The 24,413-nt window shown below is 34.7% G+C and overlaps 1 protein-coding gene, 2 long non-coding RNA genes and 1 other non-coding gene across 5 annotated transcripts; all 4 read left to right on the top strand.

Annotated features, from left to right (window-relative positions):
- Positions 1-3,333, top strand: si:dkey-81l17.6. Its single transcript, NR_170142.1, has 2 exons — positions 1-254; positions 2,958-3,333. It is a non-coding gene; the product is annotated as a si:dkey-81l17.6 (long non-coding RNA).
- Positions 3,334-4,925: 1,592 nt separating this feature from the next.
- On the top strand, positions 4,926-4,997 carry trnac-gca (transfer RNA cysteine (anticodon GCA)). The gene has a single exon. It is a non-coding gene; the product is annotated as a tRNA-Cys (tRNA).
- Positions 4,998-5,179: 182 nt separating this feature from the next.
- On the top strand, positions 5,180-10,920 carry LOC137490510 (uncharacterized). The gene is made up of 3 exons (XR_011010081.2): positions 5,180-5,263; positions 9,419-9,481; positions 9,992-10,920. It is a non-coding gene; the product is annotated as an uncharacterized lncRNA (long non-coding RNA).
- A 1,827-nt stretch (positions 10,921-12,747) lies between these two features.
- atp6v0ca (ATPase H+ transporting V0 subunit ca) lies at positions 12,748-23,533 on the top strand. Of its 2 annotated transcripts, NM_001105136.2 has the most exons (4): positions 12,748-12,843; positions 12,951-13,050; positions 18,643-18,826; positions 22,390-23,533. In NM_001105136.2, the coding sequence occupies exons 2-4, from the start codon at positions 12,978-12,980 to the stop codon at positions 22,595-22,597; spliced, it is 465 nt and encodes a 154-aa protein (NP_001098606.2). In that variant the 5' UTR covers positions 12,748-12,843; positions 12,951-12,977; the 3' UTR covers positions 22,598-23,533. The 2 variants fall into 2 exon arrangements, with proteins under 2 accessions (NP_001098606.2, NP_775362.2); NM_173255.2 differs by having other exon boundaries at positions 12,779-13,050.
- Positions 23,534-24,413: the final 880 nt, after the last annotated feature.

Genomic DNA, 24,413 nt, shown 5'->3' with positions numbered 1-24,413 from the left:
GCCCGCTGCATCTGTTTCTCGCAGGGCGGCCAGCAGTGTTGAGCAGCCGGGAAGGGTTTGCAGTCCGCCGGACACACAGCCCAACATTTCTCCTCTCTGGTGACCGAACGTCTTCCGCATCTCCCTCATCATGCTGGACGTCCTGATATTGATGTTTTTCGCCATCATCGGCCTCATGTTCCTGTCCTACATCATCTACATGCTGTGATTGTGTCGACATGGACGCGCCTCGGGACGGATCGCGAAACACAAAGGTTGGTGATGAAATGCAGCAAATAATGGAGGAAGAGCAGCGTTGTGTTGTTTTTAAGAGGGGGTTTTGATTGATGGTGTTTGTGGGTGGGCGCTTACCTAAATGTACTTATCATTAGGCTATGGTTAGAGCAAATGGTAATATTGGAATAGTTAGGTCTGTCATGTTATATAATATTAACATTTATTAATGCGTAATACGAGGAATCACACAACATGACGCGGGTTTACATTAGCTATAATAATGCTGTAGGCCTCGTGCAGATATGGAGAACCAAACCTGCTAAAAGAAGATGTGTATATATGGTGTAGGCTATAAATAAAGTTGAAGTCGAATTATTAGCCCCCTTGTTTATTTTTTTACCCCAATTTCTGTTTAACGGACAGACGATTTTTTTCACCACATTTCTAAACATAATAGCTTTAACTCATTTCTAATAACTGATTTATTTTATCTTTGTCATGATGACAGTAAATAATATTTGACTAGATATTTTTTAAGACACTTCTATACAGCTTAAAGTGACATTTAAAGGCTTAATTAGGTTAACTAGGCAAGTTATTTTGTAATGTTTGTTCTGTAGACTATCAAAAAACAATATAGCTTAAAGGGGCTAATAATTATGTCTTTAAAATGGTGTTTAAAAAATAAAAAAATCTGCTTTTATTCTAGCCAAAATAAAACAAATATGACTTTCTCCACAAGAAAAAAATATCAGACATACTGTGGAAACCCTTAAATGCCTCAGGCAAATCTGTGAAAAACTTGTCTTCAAGGAGGTCAATTGAAGTAAATACAAAAATCAGTATGTGCAGTAAAGTATGATGAATATGTTAGTAATCTATCAAATTAAATTTAGGGTAAAATTAAGTTTTTATTCACCTAAACCCAACTGTCCACCTATGTGGACGCCAGAGGAGTCAGATTGCATAAAAGTCCTTTTTTTCTGTAACCTGCTAATATATCTATTCTATTTTTCAAAGATGTTATCAATTGTCGTATATTGTTATAAAACAGACAATTAACAAATACATCAACATAAATAGTCGTTTAAAATGACATATTACATATGCCCTGTGTCCTGACTGTTTTAAGGGCTTTTACACGAAAAATAATAATTTCCTGCGTGCTGTAAAGAACCCAGTTTCAACTAAAAATACTGTAACTGAGATGATTTAAAAAGAAGTAAGATAAGGATGAAATAATAAGTTGTTACAATCAGCATTACAGTTGAAGTCGAATTATTAGCCCCCTGTTTATTTTTTCCCAATTTCTGTTTAACGGAGAGCTGATTTGTTCAACACATTTCTAAACATTATAGTTTTAATAACTCATTTCTTATAACAGATTTATTTTATCTTTGTCATGATGACAGTAAATAATAGTTTACTAGATATTTTCAAGACACTTCTATACAACTTAAAGTGACATTTAAAGGCTTAACTAGGTTAATTAACTAGGCAAGTTATTGTATAACGATGGTTTGTTCTGTAGACTATCCTGAAAAAGATATAGCTTAAAGGGGCTAATAATTTTGACCTTAAAATGGTTTTCAAAAAAATAATACTGACTTTTATTCTATCGGAAATTAAAGCAAATAAGCTTTTCTCTTGTAGAAAAAAACATTATCAGACATACTGTGAAAATTTCCTTTCTCTGTTAAACATCATTTAAGAAATATTTAAAAATGAAAAAAAATAATAATAATAAATTCAAAAGGGGGCTAATAATTCTGACTTCAACTGTATATAACTGCTGTTATTATTGTTCCTACAATATGCATTTTATTGTTATTATATTGTACCATTATTGTTTTTCAAGAGTTCACACTTAGATACTGTTTGACAACTTGTTAGCAAGTTAGCAGGTTTGGCATGCTGTCCCGGGAGAGAACCCTGAGTTCGGAGATAGTTGAGCCCAGGGCTCCTGCCAGGTCCATAAAGCATGTGAGGGGAGTACGAGGTCAGGTGTTCTCGAGAGCTCCCCTCGGCAAAAGAGGAAAGGAGGAGAAGGGGTGGATGGGGGGTTTCTTCGGAAAACGAAGATAAGGGAGTAGATCTTAGCTAGGTTACTTATAGTGAGTTTGGATCAATCCGATTGGCTATAGCCAATGAGTGTAGATGAGTGGCCAGCTGCAGTCAATCAAATCACGTGCTCCTCTCGAAATTAGTTTGTGAAACTTCATTTAATAAATGAGCTGATATGAATAGAATAACAGGCCATTAAAGAAACTATATTCCATATTGTCAGCTGACTTTGTCACATTGTTGCATGGTGTCTACGTATGTGGACAGTTAAATAATTGTTAAATAAAACTAAATTTTGTAAAAATGAAAATGGATTTTATTTTAGTGTCATATTAAATTTATTTAAAAAATAATAAAACAATGTTTTTCATGATTTATGCATGAAAGGGTTAAAATTGTGTTTAAAAAAATATAAAACTGCTTCTATTCTAGCCAAATTAAAACAAATAAGATTTTCTCCAAAAGAAAAAATATTATCAGACATACTGTGAAAATTTCCTTGCTCTGTTAAACATTATTTGTGAAATATTTAAAAAAGAACATAAAATATTATTGTTTTATTTATTTTTAGGTATTTATTTATTAGTTTGTTGCAGGTTTGTTTCTCCATATTGTATAATATCTGTTTGTGTTTATAATAATAATATCATTCATATGTGTTATGTTGCATCTTTCAGGAAGAAGCTCTGTCTCTCTTCTTTCTGATATATGGAGGAGATGAAATGTGAACACACTGGAAGATTCAGGATACAGGATGAGACTTCCTCCTTCCCTCTGTCACACAAACACTGTTCCTGTAGGGTAGTAATCAACCCCAAAAGCTCCGCCTGAATGATGTTTTCCTGCCTTTTTTATTTGTACACTATTGAAGTATATTTTCCTAATGTCTGAAACACTAGCATGTGATCTGCAGCTGTCTGGGTGTTCATTTTCCTGCCTGTTGTTTCTGCATACTACGTTAACAGTGTTTATATCAAATGCATGTATTTTATGCCAGTGGCTCTTCATAAAGCAGCTGTTTATTTAGAATAAAAAGCTTTTGTGAGGATGAAATGGCCCTGTGTGTAGAATTATTCATGACTCATGAATGTATTAAATACACTGGGGGGAAGGATACACTGTTTTCCACGGTGTCCTTGTTACAGTATAACTATACATTTAAATACTGAGTAGCCTATATATGTACGTGTACTTATATTGATGAGTTAGGATTAGTTTCCTGTAATTATGCATAATATTGTTATTTTTACATAATTATTCAATTCAGCTTTATTTGTATAGCGCTTTTACAATGTAGATTGTGTCAAAGCAGCTTCACATAAATGGTCATAGTAACTGGAACAGTGTGGTTCAGGTTTTAGTGTTTAAGTTCAGTTCAGTTTAGCTCAGTTCAGTGTGATTTAATCATTACTGAGAGTTCAAACACTGAAGAGCAAATTCATCGATGCGTAGCTCTACCAATCCTGAACCATGCGAGGCAGTGGCGACAGCGGAGAGGGAAAAAAAACTTCACCTGATAGGAGTGAAGAAAAAAAACCTTGAGAGAACCAGACTCAGTTGGGCACGACCATTTTAATTTCTCCGCTGGCCAAAAGTCTTGTGCAGAGCTTCATTCGCCGTGGTTGAGGCTGGAAGATGGCCTCAGCGAAGACTCGTCTGTCCCTGGAGCGTCGCTGGAATTATGCAGTTATTATATGGGATTTGTAACAATAAGAGTGTTGCCAAAACAAAATGAATAGTTTTCACTTATGCATATCTGTAACACTGTTTACTAGTAGTAATACATACTACTGTTTACACTGCCTTACTAGTAGTACTAACGTTATGTAGAATCGGACGACGGTATGAACGACAGCATAGACGACAGTAAGGATGACAGTATAAACGACAGCATAGACGACAGTAAGGATGACAGAACAGACGGCCATAAGGACGACAGCTTATAGGATGACAGTAAAGATGAATAGACAACAATGACAACAGATCAGATGACCCCATAGAATATGACAATATAAAACAGAGAAAAACCGACAGGACGACATCAACAGACAACATGTAGCCTACGTCAACAATGCTGATTTTCCTAAACATGGAGGCAATGAGAGTAGACAAAAAATGTAAAGTACAAAGCAGAAAGCAGGCATGGGAATTTTGGCACAAATGGAACCCCATAGAATCCATGCCACAAAGGATTGGGGTCCAACCCGGTACTAGTAAGGTGTACCTAATAAAGTGGCCAGTAAGTGTATAAATAAATGAGGGGAAAAACAGGTTTCTGACTGCTGGATTTATGATGAGTATGAAACTTAGTGGGTCAAAAGATTGATAACATAAGCTTCATTTTGCAACGTTTTAACCTATATAGTTAAAAAAAAAAAGGAAAAATTATATAATCATAGAGTAGAAAAAATCTGACAGCACTTCATCATTTATAAATTTAGATATCTTCCACTATAAACATTTTGTATTTTGACAATGCCAGAAAATACAAGGCACTGGTACTGGGTATAATAAACAGAACGAACGATTGACGTCCATATCTTTAATAAATCTGGTGTAAATATTGATTTACACACTCATACGTTATGAGTTCGGTGTGTATTATTGAGTTAATATTCCAGTACTGACCACTGTTGGTATGGTCAGGGGGTATAGCTCAGTGGTAGAGCATTTGACTGCAGATCAAGAGGTCCCCGGTTCAAATCCGGGTGCCCCCTACAGTTGTTTTTAGAAAATACAGATTTACAGAACCACTGATGTCAAAATGTAAACACCTCTAAAGAAGCCACCCGCGCTCGTAACAAGACCCAACGAGACTGACAAACGAAAATGAAGACTGGTTTTGAGCGTGAATGAAGTGACTGGACCGGTTTTAAAGCGTAGTTTAATGCAGATTACCAACAGGGAGCAGTACAGCACACCAGATGACGGACTGCCACGTAGACAAGAGAGGAAAGATGACGAATTACAGCGACATCCGATGGTTTGTTTTGTTTGTTTTTAAACTCCTATTCAGGAATTCCACGTGTCATTTTTGGAATATCATGAAATTCTAAAAATGTTCTATTCCAGAGATTCAAATTCAGGCAGTTTTTTCGTGTGTGTGTGTCCAAATCAGGGAATTTTTTCCAATCTTTTTACATTTTACTGTACATGTACCTTTTCCACACCGTGTTTTATTAGCACGTTGTTTCAGGTGTTTTGTTTATTGTTATGGTCAGCCATGTTCAGCGCCATCTCATTACTTTTCCCGCTTGTTTACCAGCAAGAAGACAAATGCTGTCATATTGTTTAACTAAATTCCCATTAATTGTAACCCTAAACCCAACCGTCACAGTAATGTAAAAACATTAATTATACCGCGTATTATGTATGTTATTTAATAAATTGCTAAATAAATTGTATTTTTAACGTCTAACCCTAAACCTAACTGTCACAGTAATGTAAAAACAGTAATTATACCGTGTATTGTGTATGTTATTTGTTAAATTACTCAATAAATCGTATTTTATTAACACCTACCCCCTACCTAACCCTTAACCCAACCAACAGTACTGTAAAAATATTAATATTTGTTATACAGTGTCACAAAAATTGTGCTATATTGATGTGCATATGTATCCTATAGTCTTTCCCTCATCTCCTGGCTGTATTTGAAGAGTTTAGTTGCAAAAATCTCTAAATGCCATCTGAAGTTTTCTACTAAAGCGAGTATTTTTATCAGGCTCTTTTGTGAATATTCAGTAATATCACTTTTATGGCAAAGATTAAGTTCTTTTCCTGGTCTTTAAAGTAAAATATCTCAATATAAACAAAGGATGGTGAGAAAAATGTGCAATTTCAATGCAAATTTTAGATGGCACTTAGAGGTTTTTGCATTGAAGTCTTGATTTGTTAACTAAGGCAAACATGCTAGGAATATATACATTTCAAGGGCTTGAAATTCAAGTAGATGACAGAAGCTGAAATCTTGTGCTGCCTGAAGCTTAATGAGTACCATTGCTTAGGGCTGGGTGATAAAATCGGTATCGATATTTATTGACCGAACACCATTGTCAATATCGATAAAATTTTGATATGAAGGCTATAGAAAGCTCGGCATGAAAGCTACAGATGTTGATCTACCTAAAAGTTTGCTGTGATTGTTCAGTATTTATGGTTTACCATTTTATTTATTAAGTTTAAGTGTCTCTTTAACACTTATGTTTATTTTATTATGAAGAGATGAGATATTTTGTTTAAATATTTTTGTTTTTGACTATTATAACTATTTGCCTTGGTAATTTTGGCGAATTCAAATAATGTGGTTAAACAAATCCTTATATTCCTAATTGTATTGTTAAAAAATATTCAATAATTATCAATATCGAATGATATGAAACATGATGTTGTGATAATTTTTTTTGCAATATCACCCAGCCCTACCATCGCTCATACATGTCAGAAAGTGTAGTTATAATGTTAGCTAGTAAAATATAAAGTGTAGCATATGTTAGAAAGTACGGAAGCGTAGAGCTGCCACCCAGGTAAAAAAAAAAAAAAAGATCACTGACTGAATTTAAAATGTAGGTGATTAGATTATGAGGTAATTAATTCTTTACAATTTCTTGCTTTTAGATTATTATATGTCGTGGAAGTTCATCTTTTTACTTAGTGAAAGACTGGGAATTTGGCTAAATGGGAACCCTGAATATTTTTACTACTACTGCTGCTGCTGCTGTATTTGTAATATTTCTACTCATCTATTGTGGTTACTTTTATTCTTTGTGTGAATTGATATTAAATCAGTACAAAACTAAAAAAAATCTTACTTAGTGTTTTTGTGTTGTAGCTAGTCCAAATATCTAAAAAATCCTAAATCAAGAAGCATTTTTCTCGACAATTAAAACATATTGTCTTTATTTTAGAAATAATTAGTCAAAATTAAATAGAGTTTTCCTTAAAACAAGCAAAATAATCATCTTATGTAGTAAGCAAAATAATATTTTCTGTTTAAAACGAGATTATTTTGAAGATTATCAGCCTAAAAGTCATTGTAAATATATTTGGATTCAGACTGTCCTCTGTCAGATCAGTCATATATCAGTAATATAGCATAATAAAATGCGTATCTGGTAATTCATAGTAAATGCTAGTGTTTTTGAACTATACTAGTAAAGTATTGCTGTTGTTTTTTACTGTCATCAGTATTTACAACGCTTGGTAATGAATACTACAGTATACTGTACACTTTAAAACCCAACAGTCAACTTTATCAAATTAATTGAGTGTTGTTAACTCTAAGTTAACTGAAAGTTAATTCTACTCATTTGAAAAGAGTTTTGAACTCAGTGTTGAAAGTGATGAGTTAATTAAATACCTCATTACTTCAACTCAAATGGAGTAAGTTCACAGTACTCATATAGATTAGTTTTTTAACTCAAATGGTTTGTAGCAATCGATTTCCTCAAACAGTTTGAGTTGCCTTAACTTATTGGGTTTTACTGTGCTTAGTTGGTTTGAGTTCTCTTCATTTATTGGGTTTTACTGTGCTCAAATTGCTTCATTTACTCAAATGGATTAAGTTCAGAGCACTCATTAGAATTAATTTTTGAGCTTAAATGGTTTGTTGCAATCGGTTTCCTCAAATGGTTTGAGTTACCTTAACTTATTGGGTTTTACAGTGTAGCAGTAAACAAAATGGTATAAATACTGTAATATTTTTGGTGTTAGTACTGTAAACTGTGGTATATTGTATTATGATATGTACAGTTAGTTGTAGAAAACAGTACAGTATTGGGTGATTAGTTTGTATTACTATAGTTGTTGTATACCACAGCCGATTAATTCAGGTACTTTACTATAGTATGGTTACAAAAACTCTATGGTTGGAGTTCCAGTGTTATTTGATCACCTGATGTGGTATTGTTTATGGATATCATGTATTATGCAGGCGGAAAGCAGTTAAAACATGTCCCCACTATGTATATAGTGTATATAAATAAATAGTATGTAGTGCTGGGTAGATTACACTTCATTTATACTTTAAACCTTAACTGGGCTACAAATAAAAGATTTTTGTTTTTTGCTTTTTGTTTTAGAAAAAAAGGTAAGACAATCCCCTAATCAACCTTAAAAACTTTTGATTAAACATATATGGAGATACTTTTTATTAATATATTTCTTTTTTTTTCCACATCTGCAATTTACAGAGTCAAGTCAAAGCACAAGTGAACATTATTTTCTAGTCTTCCACCACTCTCCTCTTTCTGAACAGACCATTTAACTTTATCTTATCATGATGCATTAACATTTAATATTTGAAGGAAAAAACAACAAGAACAAAAATGTATTAATTAAAATGAACGCTAAACAAGATGGCTAGGTGGTTAGCCTTGTCGCCTCAAAACAAGAAGGTTGCTGGTTCAAGTCCTGTCTGGGTCAGTTGGCATTTCTTTGTGGGGTTTGCATGTTCTCCCCGTGTTCAAGTGGGTTTCTTCTGGGTTCTCCGGTTTCCCCCACAGTCCAAAGACATGCATTACAGGTGAATTGAATAAGCTAAATTGGCTGTTGTGTATAAGTGTGAATGCAAGAGAGTATGGGTGTTTCCCAGTGTTGGATTGCGGCTGGAAGGGCATCTGCTGCGTAAAACATATGCTGGATAAGTTGGCAGTTCATTCAGCTGTGATGACCACTTGTAAATAAACGGACTAAGCTAAAGAAAAATGAATGAATGAACACTAAACAAATACATAAATAACTATAATAACAATTAATACATTAATTAAAATGTTACCAGGTCACATCAGTCAATAACTTCCAAATTATTCATACACTGTAAAACCTAACAGGGAAAATCACTCAATTAAATAAGTTAGTTTAATTTAAAAGATTTTAAACAGTTACTTTGACTTGATGAGAGAGTTATGGTAACTCATTCAGTTCAACTCGAACTGAATGAGTATTAATGAATTATGTTTTTTCTGTTTACTTAACTCTAATGCTAGAAGCAAAATCAAACCATTTAAGTAGCTTTTAGGACTTTTATTCTGTTAATTGAACTCATACCAATTTGATAACTGTTGATAAGTGTTTAAGTATTCTGAATGTTTGAGGATATATCAACATATTCATTCAGCTAAGTCTCTTTATTTAACAGGGGGCGCCACAGCAGAATGAACCGCCAACTTATCCAGCATATATTTTACACACACTGTAAAAAGTGAGTAGTTACTTAAAACAAGTGAACTAATTGACTTTACAAAAAATAATGAAAGTAAACCCATTGTTACTAGGAACTGTAGAGTTGACTAGCTGGCTTTTTTTATAATTATGCAAATTTTATTTACTTTAAAAAAAATAAAAGTAAACTGATCACTTTTTCAATACACATCTATTATATTAGCATTCCCCCAGCTTTTCTTTATCTAGCAAAATGACAGTAACTAAAATAAACCTGCTCTTCCAGACTCCAGCATGTCCTCTAAATTCAATACAGGCTATAACTGTAGGTTTTAAAGACTTAATGAAGCAACCAAATATGAAATATTGTAATAATTTTAGTAATGTTTTGAAAACAAAAGTGCTAAAATAGTCTGACAATGCAAAAAAGGATTAGTGACTTTAAATTAAGTCAGCTTAACAGTTCCAAGTTACAATGGGTTTACTTTTAATATTAATTTTACATTACTCAAACCATTTTGTTAATTAATTCATTTTCTTTTCGGTTTAGTGCCTTTATTCATCAGGGGCCACCACAGCGGAATGAACCGCCAAGCGGCTGCCCTTGCAGCAGTAACCCTGGGACTACTGGGAAACACCCATACACTCTCATTCACACACACTCATACACTACGGCCAATTCAGTTTATTCAGTTCAGTAAACAGTTTGAGCTAACTTGACTTATCAGGTTTACAGTAAATTGTCTTCAGATGTCGGTGCAATAGCCTAGTGGTTAGTTCGTCAACATATGGTGCAGTAGCATGCAGGCCCGGATTGGCTAATCGGGAGGACCGGGAGAATTCCCGGTGGGCCGGTCCGTTTTTTGGTCGCGAGGGCCGGTGTCCCTAGTTCCAGAATTGGTTGCTCTCAGCAGTCACACTTTTTAAAAATAATTTATTTATTTACTTGACCACAGCCTTCTTATTCATTATTTTAACGCAGCTCTGCTCTTTTTATCTATTTTCTCGTAGCCTCGTGAGCAGGATGCAGGTTAATGATGATATAACTAGATAAGTCACCATTAAACGCACAGCTGTTGTGGTACAGTGGTTAGTAAGTTAGAACATGACGCGGCCAACCTTGGTTCGGTCCTTGTCTGAGTAACAATTTTTTTTTTTTTTTCATTTTTATTGTTAAGACATAATACTGTTAGGGTTGTTAAACATTTGAAGTTCTAAAAGAGCTGTTTTCTCAAAAAAAGACGTGATAGTGTAATTAGAAACTGAATTGGAAATAACCTTATTTTAATATAGTCAGTGGTGAACTGAGGTGGGCCGGTCTGAGGCTTGAAACTCCAGGGCTGAAAAAGAGTCCCACTCCGGCCCTGGTAGCATGTCAGGGTGTCCCATGATAGAATCCCAGCTTGAGGACATTTCCCTACCCCCCCTCTCTCTCTTCCTATCTAAATACTGTTCTCTCTAATAAAGGCAAAAAGATTAAAAAAAAAAAAAAATGTCTTCAGGTTAAACATGATTTTTTTCCCCTCCAACAGGAACATACGATGAATAGAGGTGCTTTTTTATCCCCCCTAAAAACAATTAGAAGCTTAATTGATGTTACCATTTTCAATTGTGAACAGTCATGCTTCTGATTTTATGGGACTTGTGGAGCTGCGCATTGATGGATTTGCTCTTCAGTGTTTGGACTTCCAGCAGTGAAAATTAAACCTCTAAACTAAACTGAACTTCAACTCTGAAAACTGCCCTGACACAGTTTCAATATACTATAATTTTCCATGTAAAGCTGCTCTGACTCAATCTACACTGTAAAAGCGCTATAGAGATACCGGTAAACATGAATTGAGTTGAACAGTCAAAGTTAAACTGTATAAATCAATGTAGGCTTATTTCCTAAAAGTAAACAAATAATATATGACCACATAATCCATAAAAAAGAACCGCAATGTGATTATGAGCATTTAAAACATTTGTAAATATATCATCTGAGTACTAGTGCATATTAATAGAAGTCTATTTACTTAATCAAGACCACATGCAATCTGTTGCATCCCAGGATTGTGTAGTTCATTGAGTTTACACAATGGTCATTTTAATATAGAAAGAAGAAACAAATGTGTTTCTCTTTCCTGTTTATGTGCACTATACACATTTTTTTTAAATTCCAATTTATGGTACCTGTGAAAAATGTAGGTAGTATAATATCTCAGGTGACTCTCTGAGCAGTGTGCAGAGGAATAATTGAATCAGAGTGGAACTTGTATTAATTTTGGCTCTCAGTGAATGTCACACAACTAAAAGGGGAAGTTCAGAAAAATCACAGAAGCATTACCCCGAGCAGTTTTGCTGTTACGGGGCTGTGTCTGTACCCGAGAGTGAGTAACATACGCTTACTTCCCCTCTGGACTCTCCAGCTCTGAGCCTAGGAGTCATGAGACTAAGCACATGACAATGTACACCTCATTCAACGTCCACAAGCAATGCTAAATGAACACTCCTTCAACATTTCATTGACATTTAAAGGATTCACTAAAGCTTTTTTCCAGTGGTAATCTACCAATAGCTGCAGTTAATGCATGTATTTTGAGCCTTTTCTTGTATTCACATAGTTTCATCCCAAAGAAATGACGATTCTGCCATCGTTTACTCACATTTTACTTCATTCAAGCCTTTAAAAGTGTCTTTCTTTATGCTGTTAAACTCAAAAGAAGATATTTTTACAAATGTTCGATACTCGGTTGACTTCTGTGTTTGTTTTCCCTATTATATTGACGTCAATGGTTAGATACAAGTTTTCAGCTTCCTTTAAATGATCTTTTTGTGTATGTGTGTGTTTAACAGAAAAAACAAAAAGGTTTTAAACGCTTGACCGTGACTAAATTGTGAGTAAATGTTCATTTTTGTGTGAACTACCCCTTTAACACTGTTATAATTGATGTAGTTGAATCATAAAAAGAGTTTAATCTCATCCATATGCTATATGTTGCAAATTTCAGGTGGTTATCAACCAATTAAACAAGTTTAACCAGTTAAATAACTGGTTTCCAATACAATATTCTTCCAATGATCTTGGATAGCCTGTAGATCGTTCACACAACATAGTGGAAGCCTGCAATGGAACGTACCAAAAATGCTTACAAAATAGGGGTGTCTGTAAAACGACAAAACCATCGAATGCTCGAACAAAACTATTTACGTTCATGCAATTCTACTAAAACGCTATAAAAAATCATCCATGCGATCCCGTGACAGTCAGTCATTGCACAATCCTAAAAAGAAATATCTTGCGCACTCATAAGTCATCCCCGCAGAAGCGGAAATGGACCCTGCACTCATGTCTTGATCATGTGACTCTCTTCATTTCGCCATTTTCTTCCTCTCCGCCGGCGACCAGCCTCCTGTCGGGTTCGTGACCGTCTCTCCTGCTCCTGCAAGACCTGTCAGCCAAAAGAAGACCTCACTCAGAGTCTAAACCTGCTAGACTGAAGCTTTCCTCCCTTTTCTGCCTTTAGTTTTAGTCTCCCGAACGCGCGAGAAGAATGGACACCCAGAACCCCCAGTACTCTCCCTTCTTCGCAGTGATGGGTGCCTCCTCAGCGATGGTGTTCAGCGGTAAGAAACGCGTCGTTTAACCCCTAAATTAAATGTCATTCAGTTGAAATGCTTTATTGAATGTGCTGTCTCTTTATTGAATCGCTTGCTCGTGTATACCTTTTGTAGGACGAGAAGATGGGATGCGAAGGTTTCCATCACGGCACATGACGTCTCAGTTGACGTAATGTCCATAAATTATTTATTTCGTTTCATTATATTCCCTTCATTTCGCTACGTGGAAAACTTAAGACGCCGTTCCCGTCTCGCTTGAGCAGGGTATCCTGTTGTAATGTTTGCGCAAGGACGTTGTTTATTTAATGTCCTTTATTTAAACCTTCCTTTGTGATCATCTCTAATGGCAGACTTCATATATTGGGCTGGAGTCTGTAATAAGAGCAGCGTCGTCTCTACGCGATTGATTTGTGTCAGGCCTAGACCAAATGCATTACTTGATTAACATAAACAGGTTCGCTCTTATCAAATGCGACAGCCCTCTTTTTGTTAAAACACGAACTACACGCCCAGGCAAAACGTCCTTGTGGCAGCTGTAATGTCCATTTTGGAGACTTCCTTGTTGTTTTATTTTTCGTCAAAGGAAAGGTATCACGTAAGTGCTTATTAGATTGTATAAGTGCGGTCTCAGCAGTCTTGGAGTGGTCCAAATAAATGTTGGATTCCTATAAAGCAAGTGACTCGCTGCTGTGATCATGTGACTGAAGGCAACTGGCATCGCTCTGTGTGTTTTGCTGACCTTGCCTTTTAAAACTCTTAAAAGCAGCACAAAACAGGTGAATAAGGTACAAGAGTGTACTGTTTGAATATTTATTTGTTTTATTAAAGCAACAAGTCATCCAAAAATGAAAATTAATGCATCCTCAGTTTTTAACAATTGAGTCTTGTCTTGTATTGAAGAAGAAAGAAGATGTTTTGAGGAATGCTGGTGCATATTAGGCATAGGACGATAACTGTTTTCAAGGTATACCGTGGTTTGTAAATGTCAAGGTTTTAAAACCTTCAAAATTTCCTGCTATACCATATCTACGGTATGTGTATTGTTTTTATGTTTTTTGTTTGTTTGTTTTTTAGCACAACAGTATCTTCAGAAGAAAATATATCTAAAGATGCTGTTTTAAATTGCAAAAAAAATAATAATAATAAATTGAAACAAATTACAACAGTAAAAGCCAATAATTAATTTAGCCTGACATGTTTACTCTTCCAAAATAGGTGAAATGTTTCTCAAAATAAAATATATTGTGTTCAAAAGGGTAAAAAGTTTTAGTGTTTTTTTACCCAGACATTTTAAAAGAATCTATTTTAGAGCAGTAATCACAATACTGTGAAACCGTGATATTTTTATTTAATGTTATCACACCGTCAGAATCTTCTTATATCGGCCCGTACATTGAACATATTTTAATGAACACAATTTATTTTATTTTAGGAAACATTAATAATATTTTGCAACAGTAAACATGTCAGGCTAGATCATTAAAATGAATCATTGACTTCTGCTGTCTTTATTGGTTTCAAAAACACAGATTTATTTACAACACGTTAGGAACTGTAAAATAGAAAATTTTTGTAGTTTTAAAACCTTGACCGGTTAACATCCCATGCCTAGACTGTACAATATTGGACTTATTACACATTGCAATATTTTTTATTTTATGATATGTATTGTTTTATGAATACAATTTCACCAGATGAGTTGATTAAATGTTTGGAAAAATTTGATCATTTTAGATTGCTTTGGATTATTCTTTAGGAGAGTGCATAAAATATAATAAACAATCCACACTGAAAAAAAATGATGTCTGTAAAATTGTTGCAAATAATTTGTGTTGAATTTAAACAAACAAATGAAATGTAGTAATGTTTAACTTTAATTTGTATGTTTAAATTCAGCGCATATAAATTTACAACCATTTAACTTTAAAAAAAAATTAGTAAATCCAAAGAATCATCTCTGTATGGTTTTTTTCAGTGTACAATCATAGATGAGTTCAATAAAGACATATATGCTAACTATACAAACAGCATTTTATTTTCTTCCGAAGAGCTTAAATGTATTCAGAAATGCAGTAATTTGATAATCGATGTAAAATAATGCTGCATAGTCTTCATTTTATAACCAATTCAGAAAAAATATTGTTATTGTACAATATCTTATGCCTGAATTCTTTTAAAACCCTCACACAGTCACAGGCCTCAAAAAACCCTTGTGAAATGATGAAATTATAATCCAGACTCAACATTGCCTATAGTCGTGATGTGACTATTGCGAATGATCACATAGCAAAATCAATGCTGAAACGGTATATTGTGCAGCCCTTACTTAAAGTTACAATTTTTTAAATTGAGATTTGCATACATTACAGTGCAGAGACCAACATTTTTACTGTCACTTTTTTTCCAACTCTGGTAAGTTTGCACACCTGGAAAAGGTACAAGATGACAGAACCAGGTTTGAATCTGTTGAAAGTTTTTACAGTTGAGATTTTGGGTGTCATAAATCTGAAAATATTTCCAATGGCTAGAAAAATGAAGAATTAATAAATAATAATGGAAAATATTTTTATTTCACCGAATAATATATGAAACCACAATGCCATATTCAGCGTGATGCTTTTAGATATCTCTTATCAAGGCAGAAACCAGAAAATATTTTCAACAGAAAAAATTAAGTTTTGAGACGAACTGTTTTATAAAGCAAATTATGTATCAATAAACACTCTGTAAAAAATAATCAAGCTTAAGATATTAAATGTAATTTATATCAGGGTGTAAAATAGGGCCTTAAATAGTCTTAAAATGTCTTAAATCTCAGAAGCTAAATTTGAGGTTTTAAAAAATCCTAAAACTACTAAGATGGAGTGTTATAAGCCTTAAATCTTTTTTTAACAGGTCTTAATTTTCCTTTGTTCTTGTATAGTTATTCAATCTGGCCATTAACACCCATGCAGTCACTAGCAATCCACTTTTTATTTAAAAATTGCAATTTAATTGTTTTCCTTACAGTAACATTTGTTTAAAAGTTCTTTTATTTGCTGCTGAGGATACTGACCTGACCTTTTTTTTTATTATTATCATTATTTTGTGATGGGTCACGTGAAAATCTTTACCATCTAGGATATTCGACAATAATCCTTATCGTTTAGCCCTGTATAAGTCTAAAATTTCCTACAGAATGGTCTTAAAAATGTCTTAAATTTAATTTGGTGACACCTGCAGAAACCTATAGATAGATAGATAGATAGATAGATAGATAGATAGATAGATAGATAGATAGATAGATAGATAGATAGATAGATAGATAGATAGATAGATAGATAGATAGATAGATAGATAGATGGATAGATAGATAGATTATGAAAATCGCTTTTATTGCATCATAAAACGGATGATACATCAGAAATTACTCTCAACAGCCTTAAGAAATATATTTGAAAAGAATTTATATAAATCATTTGAATGGTACTAAAATGGTTAATAAAATCCCTCTGTTATAATAATGATAGGGGTAAAATAGGCCAAACCCTTTCTGATTGACCAGGAAATGAATAACAGTACACTGGTTTTGTCTATAGTGTGTTATCTAAAAACACTTCTGCGGTGTTGATGGACAAACTGGTGTGTTGTTAGGGGCTGATATTTAGTACATATGTGTCAGAATCATGTGGTTGTTGTGTAGAATGTGTGGTTGTTTGCGGTGCTGGTGCTGTAATTAGTTACAAAGTAACTAGTTACTGTAATTAATGGCTTATCCACTGAAAAGGTAAAGTAAGTGATCACATTTCATTTCTAGGTAATTGAATTAAAGTCATAAATAATTCAGTTAACAACAACAACACTTGTAGAGGATTTCAGAGTCTTTTTGTTGTACAAATATATTTTGCAGATTAACACTAATCATTTATTTACAATTGCACTTGTACTTAAGAGAAGGAAGAAAATTATATATAGAAGGTACATTTGTCTGACAATTGCACATGCGAGAAACAGTGGATGAAGTAATGAACACTATTTTATGGGGTCTTATGGTCTTTACATGAAACATTTTAGTACATATAATGTTTATCTTTTTTATATAAGATTTAATTATCTAAAGCAAATGTAAAAGAACAAATAACAGTACAAAATTGATTACAGTCTAAAAATAAACCACAATATAACCCAAATATTGTGCAACAAACAGTATATGATGTGCATAAACAATATTTGATCTGCATTCATTTTACAAATTAAGCATATAAACAGGTCAGTATTGAAAGTTGAGGTTGGCAGCATGGTGTATTAAATAAAATAAATAATGACAATAAAAAAAGGAAAATATATTAAACTGCTGAGGCTGGGCTTTAATGTAAATCATTTAAGGTTTTGCCTTTTTTAAATAAAGTTAAAAGGCCTTTTGACTAAAAATCAAATGATTAAAATACTTTTTGCTTTTTTTGAGGAATGCCATACAATTAATAGACTAAGTAGTATTATTGAGTCAAGTAACTAAATTACTTCAGTAATTAAAGTTAATTTCAGACTAAGTAAATACAAATTGAATACTGTAGTAATGAATAACTTTAAATTACTTTCCCAAGTACTAATAGTTTGTTAAATTTGGTATTTGCTCAAACCTACAATGTGTGCTTTTTCCTGTTTTGACTGAGCGTGTCCCATCAAAGTGCACGTTTTCCTCTTTTCTCATGTTAATTGTCCTCTGCACTCAGAACACTCATTTATTGAAAGGGGACGAAAAACCTATTTGTACCTTGTCTAACTGTGCGTTCACACCGAAGGCGACAACGTTGTCTGCCTTCACAGCTCCAGCGGCGAGAGCATCAAAATTCACTTCATTGATCTCGTAAATAAAGGAGCCGTTGCCACATAAAAACATGTGTTCTAGAGTGAATATGTTGCACACTTTATATCAAGTTTATTTAACAATGAAAGATCAAGTTGTTTCAGGTGGTGTGGCAATGCTCCACTTATCCAATATGTGTCTATATGTCTGAAATATTCTGAAGTCGTTATAGTTAGCATGAGATTTCCCTCGGGAACAACTGTGGTCGGAACCAGAGTTCACAGGACTGTGTCCTATGAAAAACTCAAGCGGTGGACATAAACATTCTGATCGCTCGCTGAACCGCATCATAGCCCATTACCATAAAGTTGACTTGATTTCAACTCTCTTCGATGGGCAAAGACATTCCGTTTCGTTTACTGTCGCCAGCTCCCATTGCAAATGAGTGACTTCCAGCTACTTTGATGCTCTCGCCGCTTTCGGTGTGAAAGCACAGTAAGAATATTTTGATGATAGAATGTATTCTAATAGAATGTATATTTTTTTAAATAATATTAGAGAATACTTTTATTCCAAAATGTTTTACTGGAAATGTTTTAAAAGGAGGAATCAAACAGCAAGATTGTTTATGACTCTTTTCAGTGTTGTATTGTTTTTGTACAATGAATGTTAATTATAAGAAACTGATATGATTGCGTATTATAAGTTGTATATTTAGTATAGGTTTTGCCATCGATGTATCCAATGCTGCTGATATGACATGAAAGCATAAATGAATAATTGTCCTCCTCTCTCTCTCTCTCTGTTTTTAGCGTTGGGTGCTGCATACGGGACTGCTAAGAGCGGCACAGGCATTGCTGCCATGTCAGTGATGCGGCCAGAGCTGATCATGAAGTCCATCATTCCCGTGGTCATGGCGGGTATCATTGCCATCTACGGCCTGGTGGTGGCTGTACTTATTGCCAACAATATCGGTGATAAAATCTCGCTCTACAAGTGAGTCATGCGTATGCGTGTGTGTGTGTGTGCGCTGATCACAGTTTTCCTGGAAATCACTTTGAACTTACTCTTAAACAACAACCAGCATATTTGTTGCTGGTGGCTTATTGTGTTGTCATTTCAGATGTTAACTGTGATATTAGTTTGATATGCAAATAATCAGGAAATAGTGAAATTACATTTTCATTTTATTATAACAGTTGTCTCTTTGTTTGTTTGTACCCAATCATTTGAATGAAATGGAAAATCTAAAAATAAAACCATTCAATCTATCAAATTCTGCAATATAATGTTAATGGTACTAAAATAACACTGCTATGTTGAGGTTTACAGTTTCTTTTTGTTGTCAATTATTATTTATATTAAATAATAATATATTATTTAAACTTATTTTTTATTTTATTTTTTTTATTTATTTTTGCCATTTTTGCCTTTTATTTAGAGGATCTGCGACATCTTATTATTTTTTAATAATTTATATAGTAATTGTTATATTAAAAATGCCTGAAGAAGTTACTTTCTACCTTTTAAACTAAAGTGTTCGCATGGTGCTTTAGGGCAGTGTTTCTCAACCTCGTTCCTGGAGGACCACCAGCACTGCATGTTTTGGATGTCTCTTTTGTCTGTCACACCCATTACAGGTCTTTCAGTCTCTGCTAATGAGCTAATGATTGGAATCAGGTGTGTTTGGTTAAGGAGACATGGAAAATGAGCAGAGCTAGTGGTCCCCAGGAATGTGGTTGAGAAACACTGCTTTAGAGGATATTAAAAACGTGTTGTTTGTTTCTTTTTCTTTAATTTTTGCAAATTATTTATTATTATTTGTATATAGTTTACGTTGTTCTAGACTAATGACACTGGTAGATTTATTGTTTGAAATATTAAGAACTGATTGAGGCTTTTCGTTTTTTATTTTATATTTATAAAAACGATCCCATTATTTCAAGGCTTCTTTCAGTCAAATCCAGTCAGTTATTTTGGGCATTTCCAGCTCTACAATAGCAAGAGTTTGCTGATTTTTATCAGCAGTCTAAAGAAGTCCAAGAAAGCACATCCATGTTATTCTTTTGATGTGTATTGTTTTGGTGATTTTAGCGCCACCAACAGAAAGGACTGTTTTATTTGTCCCTCTTCACTGCACTTCCATGTCATATTTAAAATAGCTCTGATTGGATTGCTCTAAAAAAAGAAAGTCATACACCTAAGATGTGAAGAGCATAAATAAAATATGGGGTCATTTTAATTTGAGTGATCTAACCCTTTAGTACAAAATCCCAATGGCAGTATTCATGTTATATTATTACAGGAGGGTTAAGTTAATGTCTAACTGTATTGTTTAGGGATGCACCGATATCAGTAACTTTCCAGAATTGCAGGACAATATATTCGCAAATAAATTACAATTTTTTTTAAAATTTTCCTACATGTTTGCAAAAACAAAAGGCCAAACACACACAGAGTTTTAAGTTTCACTGTAAAACTTTAACTTCAGAATTGTTTGAACTGATCTCTGAACTGTATTAATTAACTTTTTTTTCTGTGGCCAACTTTCTCTTATAGCAATTAAATCTTCTGCCTGAAAAAAATAATAAATAAAGCAACCAGGTCACTAAACATTAACCAAAATCAAAATACCAGTAAAATAATAAAAGAAAGTAGCAGGAAGCAAACATTAGAAGTCGTTCAACCAGTGGAAACATACATTATTTATCGGCCTAAAAAGATAACAGACTAATTTTGTTTTAGGACTGATAATAATAGCAGTTTAAAATGGCATTTATCAGCTGATATCAACATGTCCATCTATAGTTTAAGTCAGAATTATTAGCTCTCCTGAATTAATAACCCTTTAACTAACTCACCAAGAAAAAAAGTTTGTGTTGGATTTCTTAACCCCTAATGTCACTAGTTAACACACACTCAGTGCATTTTTTTCAACATCTCATAATTTCTAAAATATCAACCTCTACCAAATGGTAGATGTTGTCGGTTTATGGGAAAAGTACCGGAATTACTACATATACTATGAAAAACCTGAAAATATGAAGTGTAAGACCAATTTATTTTAAAAATATTAAAAATAAAACATTTTTGAACAGTAAACCGTCGTTTTTTTTTTTTTTTTTTTTTAAGTATGCCATTAAAATCTTTTAGGGTGCTTTCACACCTGTGAATCGATTCAGTTGTTCCGAAACAGAGATTACAATTGTTACATTGTTGCTCTTTGCTCTTGAAGCGGTTCGCTTTCACGTTGCAAAGTTTCTAATCGGACCAAAAGAGCTAAAACAAGTCACGTGCGAGTAAACTCACCTCACATTGGTCAGAGTGTCAGGGTTTATTTTGCAGCGTCCCGCTAAACTGTCAGGAGAGGTGGTGGTTTGATGGTGATTGACAAAGTGCGCACGCGCGCGACGTGTCTGAGGAGAGACGCGGTGGGGAGGGGTGAGAAGGGTGCGCGACGATGCCTATTTGAGGACCGGGAGGAAGACGCGAGATTACCGGGAGATCATCACTCGTTTGCGACCATCCGGAGACTCGCGAAACTTCCCGCCATGCTCATAATTCTCTCTTCATATAGCCGTATATGCCTATTACATATCCATAAAACACTGTGATATAACCGCGCTCGGATCGGATCGCTTTCTCACTGTAATCAAACCGCTCCAGGGTTCATTTCAATCGAGCCGAGACCACCTCATTCAAGCGATCTCGGAGCGATTACTTTGGCGCGGAACATAGCGCTATTGCCCTGTTCACATATGCCAATCGAACCGCGCTAACTGGGCAAACGAGATACGTTCCGAAACAAAAGTGTAGGTGTGAAAGCACCCTTAGATTCTCATTTAACATGTTTTTTTTTTTTTTTTTTTTCAATAAAACCAAAATCAAGCGTAGTAGTGCAACAGGATTGTTTTTTTTTTTTTTTTTTTTTTTTTAGTAAACCATCAATGCTCAGTGTGTGTAAGCCATTATTTAAAACAGTCATTCTTTAAATTAATTTAACAGTCATTGTTTAAAACAGTAAATACATGGTCAACCATTTGGTAAAGGGGCAGTTAAAGGGTTAACAAGGAAGATTTCTGAAAGAAGAAGGAAGACAACACATTTCTAAGCATTATAGTCTCAACTCATTTCTAATAACTTTGCTCTTATTTTTGCCATGATGACAGTAAATAATATTTTACTAGATATTCTTCAAGATGCTAGTATTTAGCTTAGTGACATTTAAAGGCTTAATTAGCTTAATTAGACAAGATTTTTTGTATAGCGATGGTTTGTTCTGTAGAAAATTGAAAACAAATATAGCTTAAAGGGGCTAATAATTTCGACCTTAAATGGCTTTTAAAAAATCAAGAACTGCTTTTATTCTAGCCGAAATAGAACAAATAAGACTTTCTAAAGAAGAAAAAATATCATTGGAAATATTGTGGAAAGTTTGATCTCATTTAGGAAATATTTAAAAGAGTACATATCGTGCATTTCTAGGAAAGATCTTTCATGTCTTCATAATATAAAAAACATTGTCTCTGAAATCACTATGTAAATGTGTGTGTGTTCAGGAGTTTCCTGCATCTGGGAGCGGGTCTGAGTGTGGGTCTGAGCGGTCTCGCTGCCGGCTTCGCCATCGGGATCGTGGGAGACGCAGGTGTGAGAGGAACGGCCCAGCAGCCGCGTCTGTTCGTGGGCATGATCCTCATCTTGATCTTTGCAGAGGTGCTGGGGCTCTACGGCCTGATCGTCGCCCTCATCCTGTCCACTAAGGGTTAATCGTTGCTCCTATCCTCTCTTACACATGAACAAACACACACACAGACACACACACCAACACAAATGATATACAACGAGTAAACTTCACCGCCTGAATAACGACGAGAGGAATTTTTGCGTGCATGCGTGTATCGTGAGTGTGCTGTTTGCGATGAGTGAGCGTGAGATTGATCTTCCTCTCTGTGTAAAGTAGCCCGATGTGTGTGTGTTTTTCTTTCCCCCCTGTAAATGCGCTGTGTAGCTATCGCTCTCGTCCCGTGTGTGTGTGTGTGTGCGTGCGTGTGTTTAAATATAGACGCCCTCTTTCTCATACGCTACACTTTTTGTTTGTCATCCTCTTTTATTTAGTTATAATTTTACTCTCCTTTAAAGAACAAATCAACTGTTTTTGTTTAGTTCGTTTCTCACTTTTGGGACCATTCATTCCAATTATTAAAACACTGATGTTGAGGACCTAAATGTAAAAAAAAAAAGATGGATTATTGCTGTTTGTTTGTTTTGTTTTCTGTTCCTGATGATTATTTATGAAGATTTTGAGATGTTCATTAAACAGTTTAAGTGGATCAAAGTCTTTATCGAGAATCCTGACTATATATAAATGGTGTGAGCGTGTATCAGAAAATATATATATGAATATATCTGTATAGGTGAGTTGCACTGTGGAAAATTTGTCAGTTCTTCGGGTATGTAATCACTGATTGCCATTGAGAGAGTTGTCTTAATCAAGATATAGATGTGCAAGTTTAGTACCTGTGTGTGTGAAACGAATGAATGCACATGTGTGTTTGTGAGAGCGCATGTGTGCGTGTGTGTTTAAACGTGACATTTCTTCTTACATGTAGCGTTTTACCTGTAGTTGATACTGTTTCTGGGTCCGTTCATGGGTGAACACCAGCGCAGCTTGTCCAGTTTCCGAATAAAACTTCCTCAACCTTATTTCAGTTTCTTTTTCATTCACACACTGTTCTGTCAGCAAAATAGAGCCTTTTTGTGTTCGTATTTAAAGGAACCCTCAACTCGCTTTATATGGGAATTACCATGGCATGAATGTTATATCATTACGTCTGCTTCAGCCATGGTACGACAGCAAAGTTCCTTAATTTTTATGCTAAATGAATGTATAAATGGGTGGTTCAGTGGTTAGCACTGTTGCCTCGCACCAAAATGATCCCTGGTTAGAGTCCTGGCTAGGCCAGTTGGTGTTTCTACATTGAGTTTGCATGTTGTCCTTGTGTTTGCATGGGTTTCCTCCGCAGTCCAAAGACATGCGCTATTATAGGTGAATTGATTAAATTGGCTGTGCTAAATGAGTGTGTATGGGTGTTTCCCAGTACTGGGTTGCGACTGAGGGCCTCCACTGCGTAAAACATATGCTGCAATAGTTGGTGGTTCATTCCACTGTGGTGACTTTTGAAATGGAGATTTTTATTACTACCTTTCATTTCAGTTTCTCTTTCATTCAAACATGTGCAAAAACCTTGTCAGTCAACAAAATGGAGCCTATTTTGGTTCACATTTAAAGGAACGCTGCTTATTTTTTCGGAAAGTACCATGGCATGGAAATTGGCTATGGTATGACCGCAAAGTTCCTTGATCATTACCCCAGAGTGACAGTGTTGCTCCTAGCCATGTGAACCTAGAATGTACCAACGTTTCATTTTCTGTTGGTCTAAGTAAACTTTGTAACTGTAGAAGAGTCGAGCTTTAAAGTACAACTGAAATCAAAACTCACCATATTGATTTTGTTAGCTCACATTGCTGGTTATGTGCTGGACAGTTCATCTGTGCATGTCATTAAGAGACGTTTACCTTTGTA

The sequence above is a fragment of the Danio rerio genome, chromosome 3 (genome assembly GCF_049306965.1).
Source record: "Danio rerio strain Tuebingen ecotype United States chromosome 3, GRCz12tu, whole genome shotgun sequence".
Classification (NCBI taxonomy): domain Eukaryota; kingdom Metazoa; phylum Chordata; class Actinopteri; order Cypriniformes; family Danionidae; genus Danio; species Danio rerio.
The sequence above is the reverse complement of the archived record's forward strand: the minus strand, read 5'-3'. Positions and strand labels throughout refer to the sequence as shown.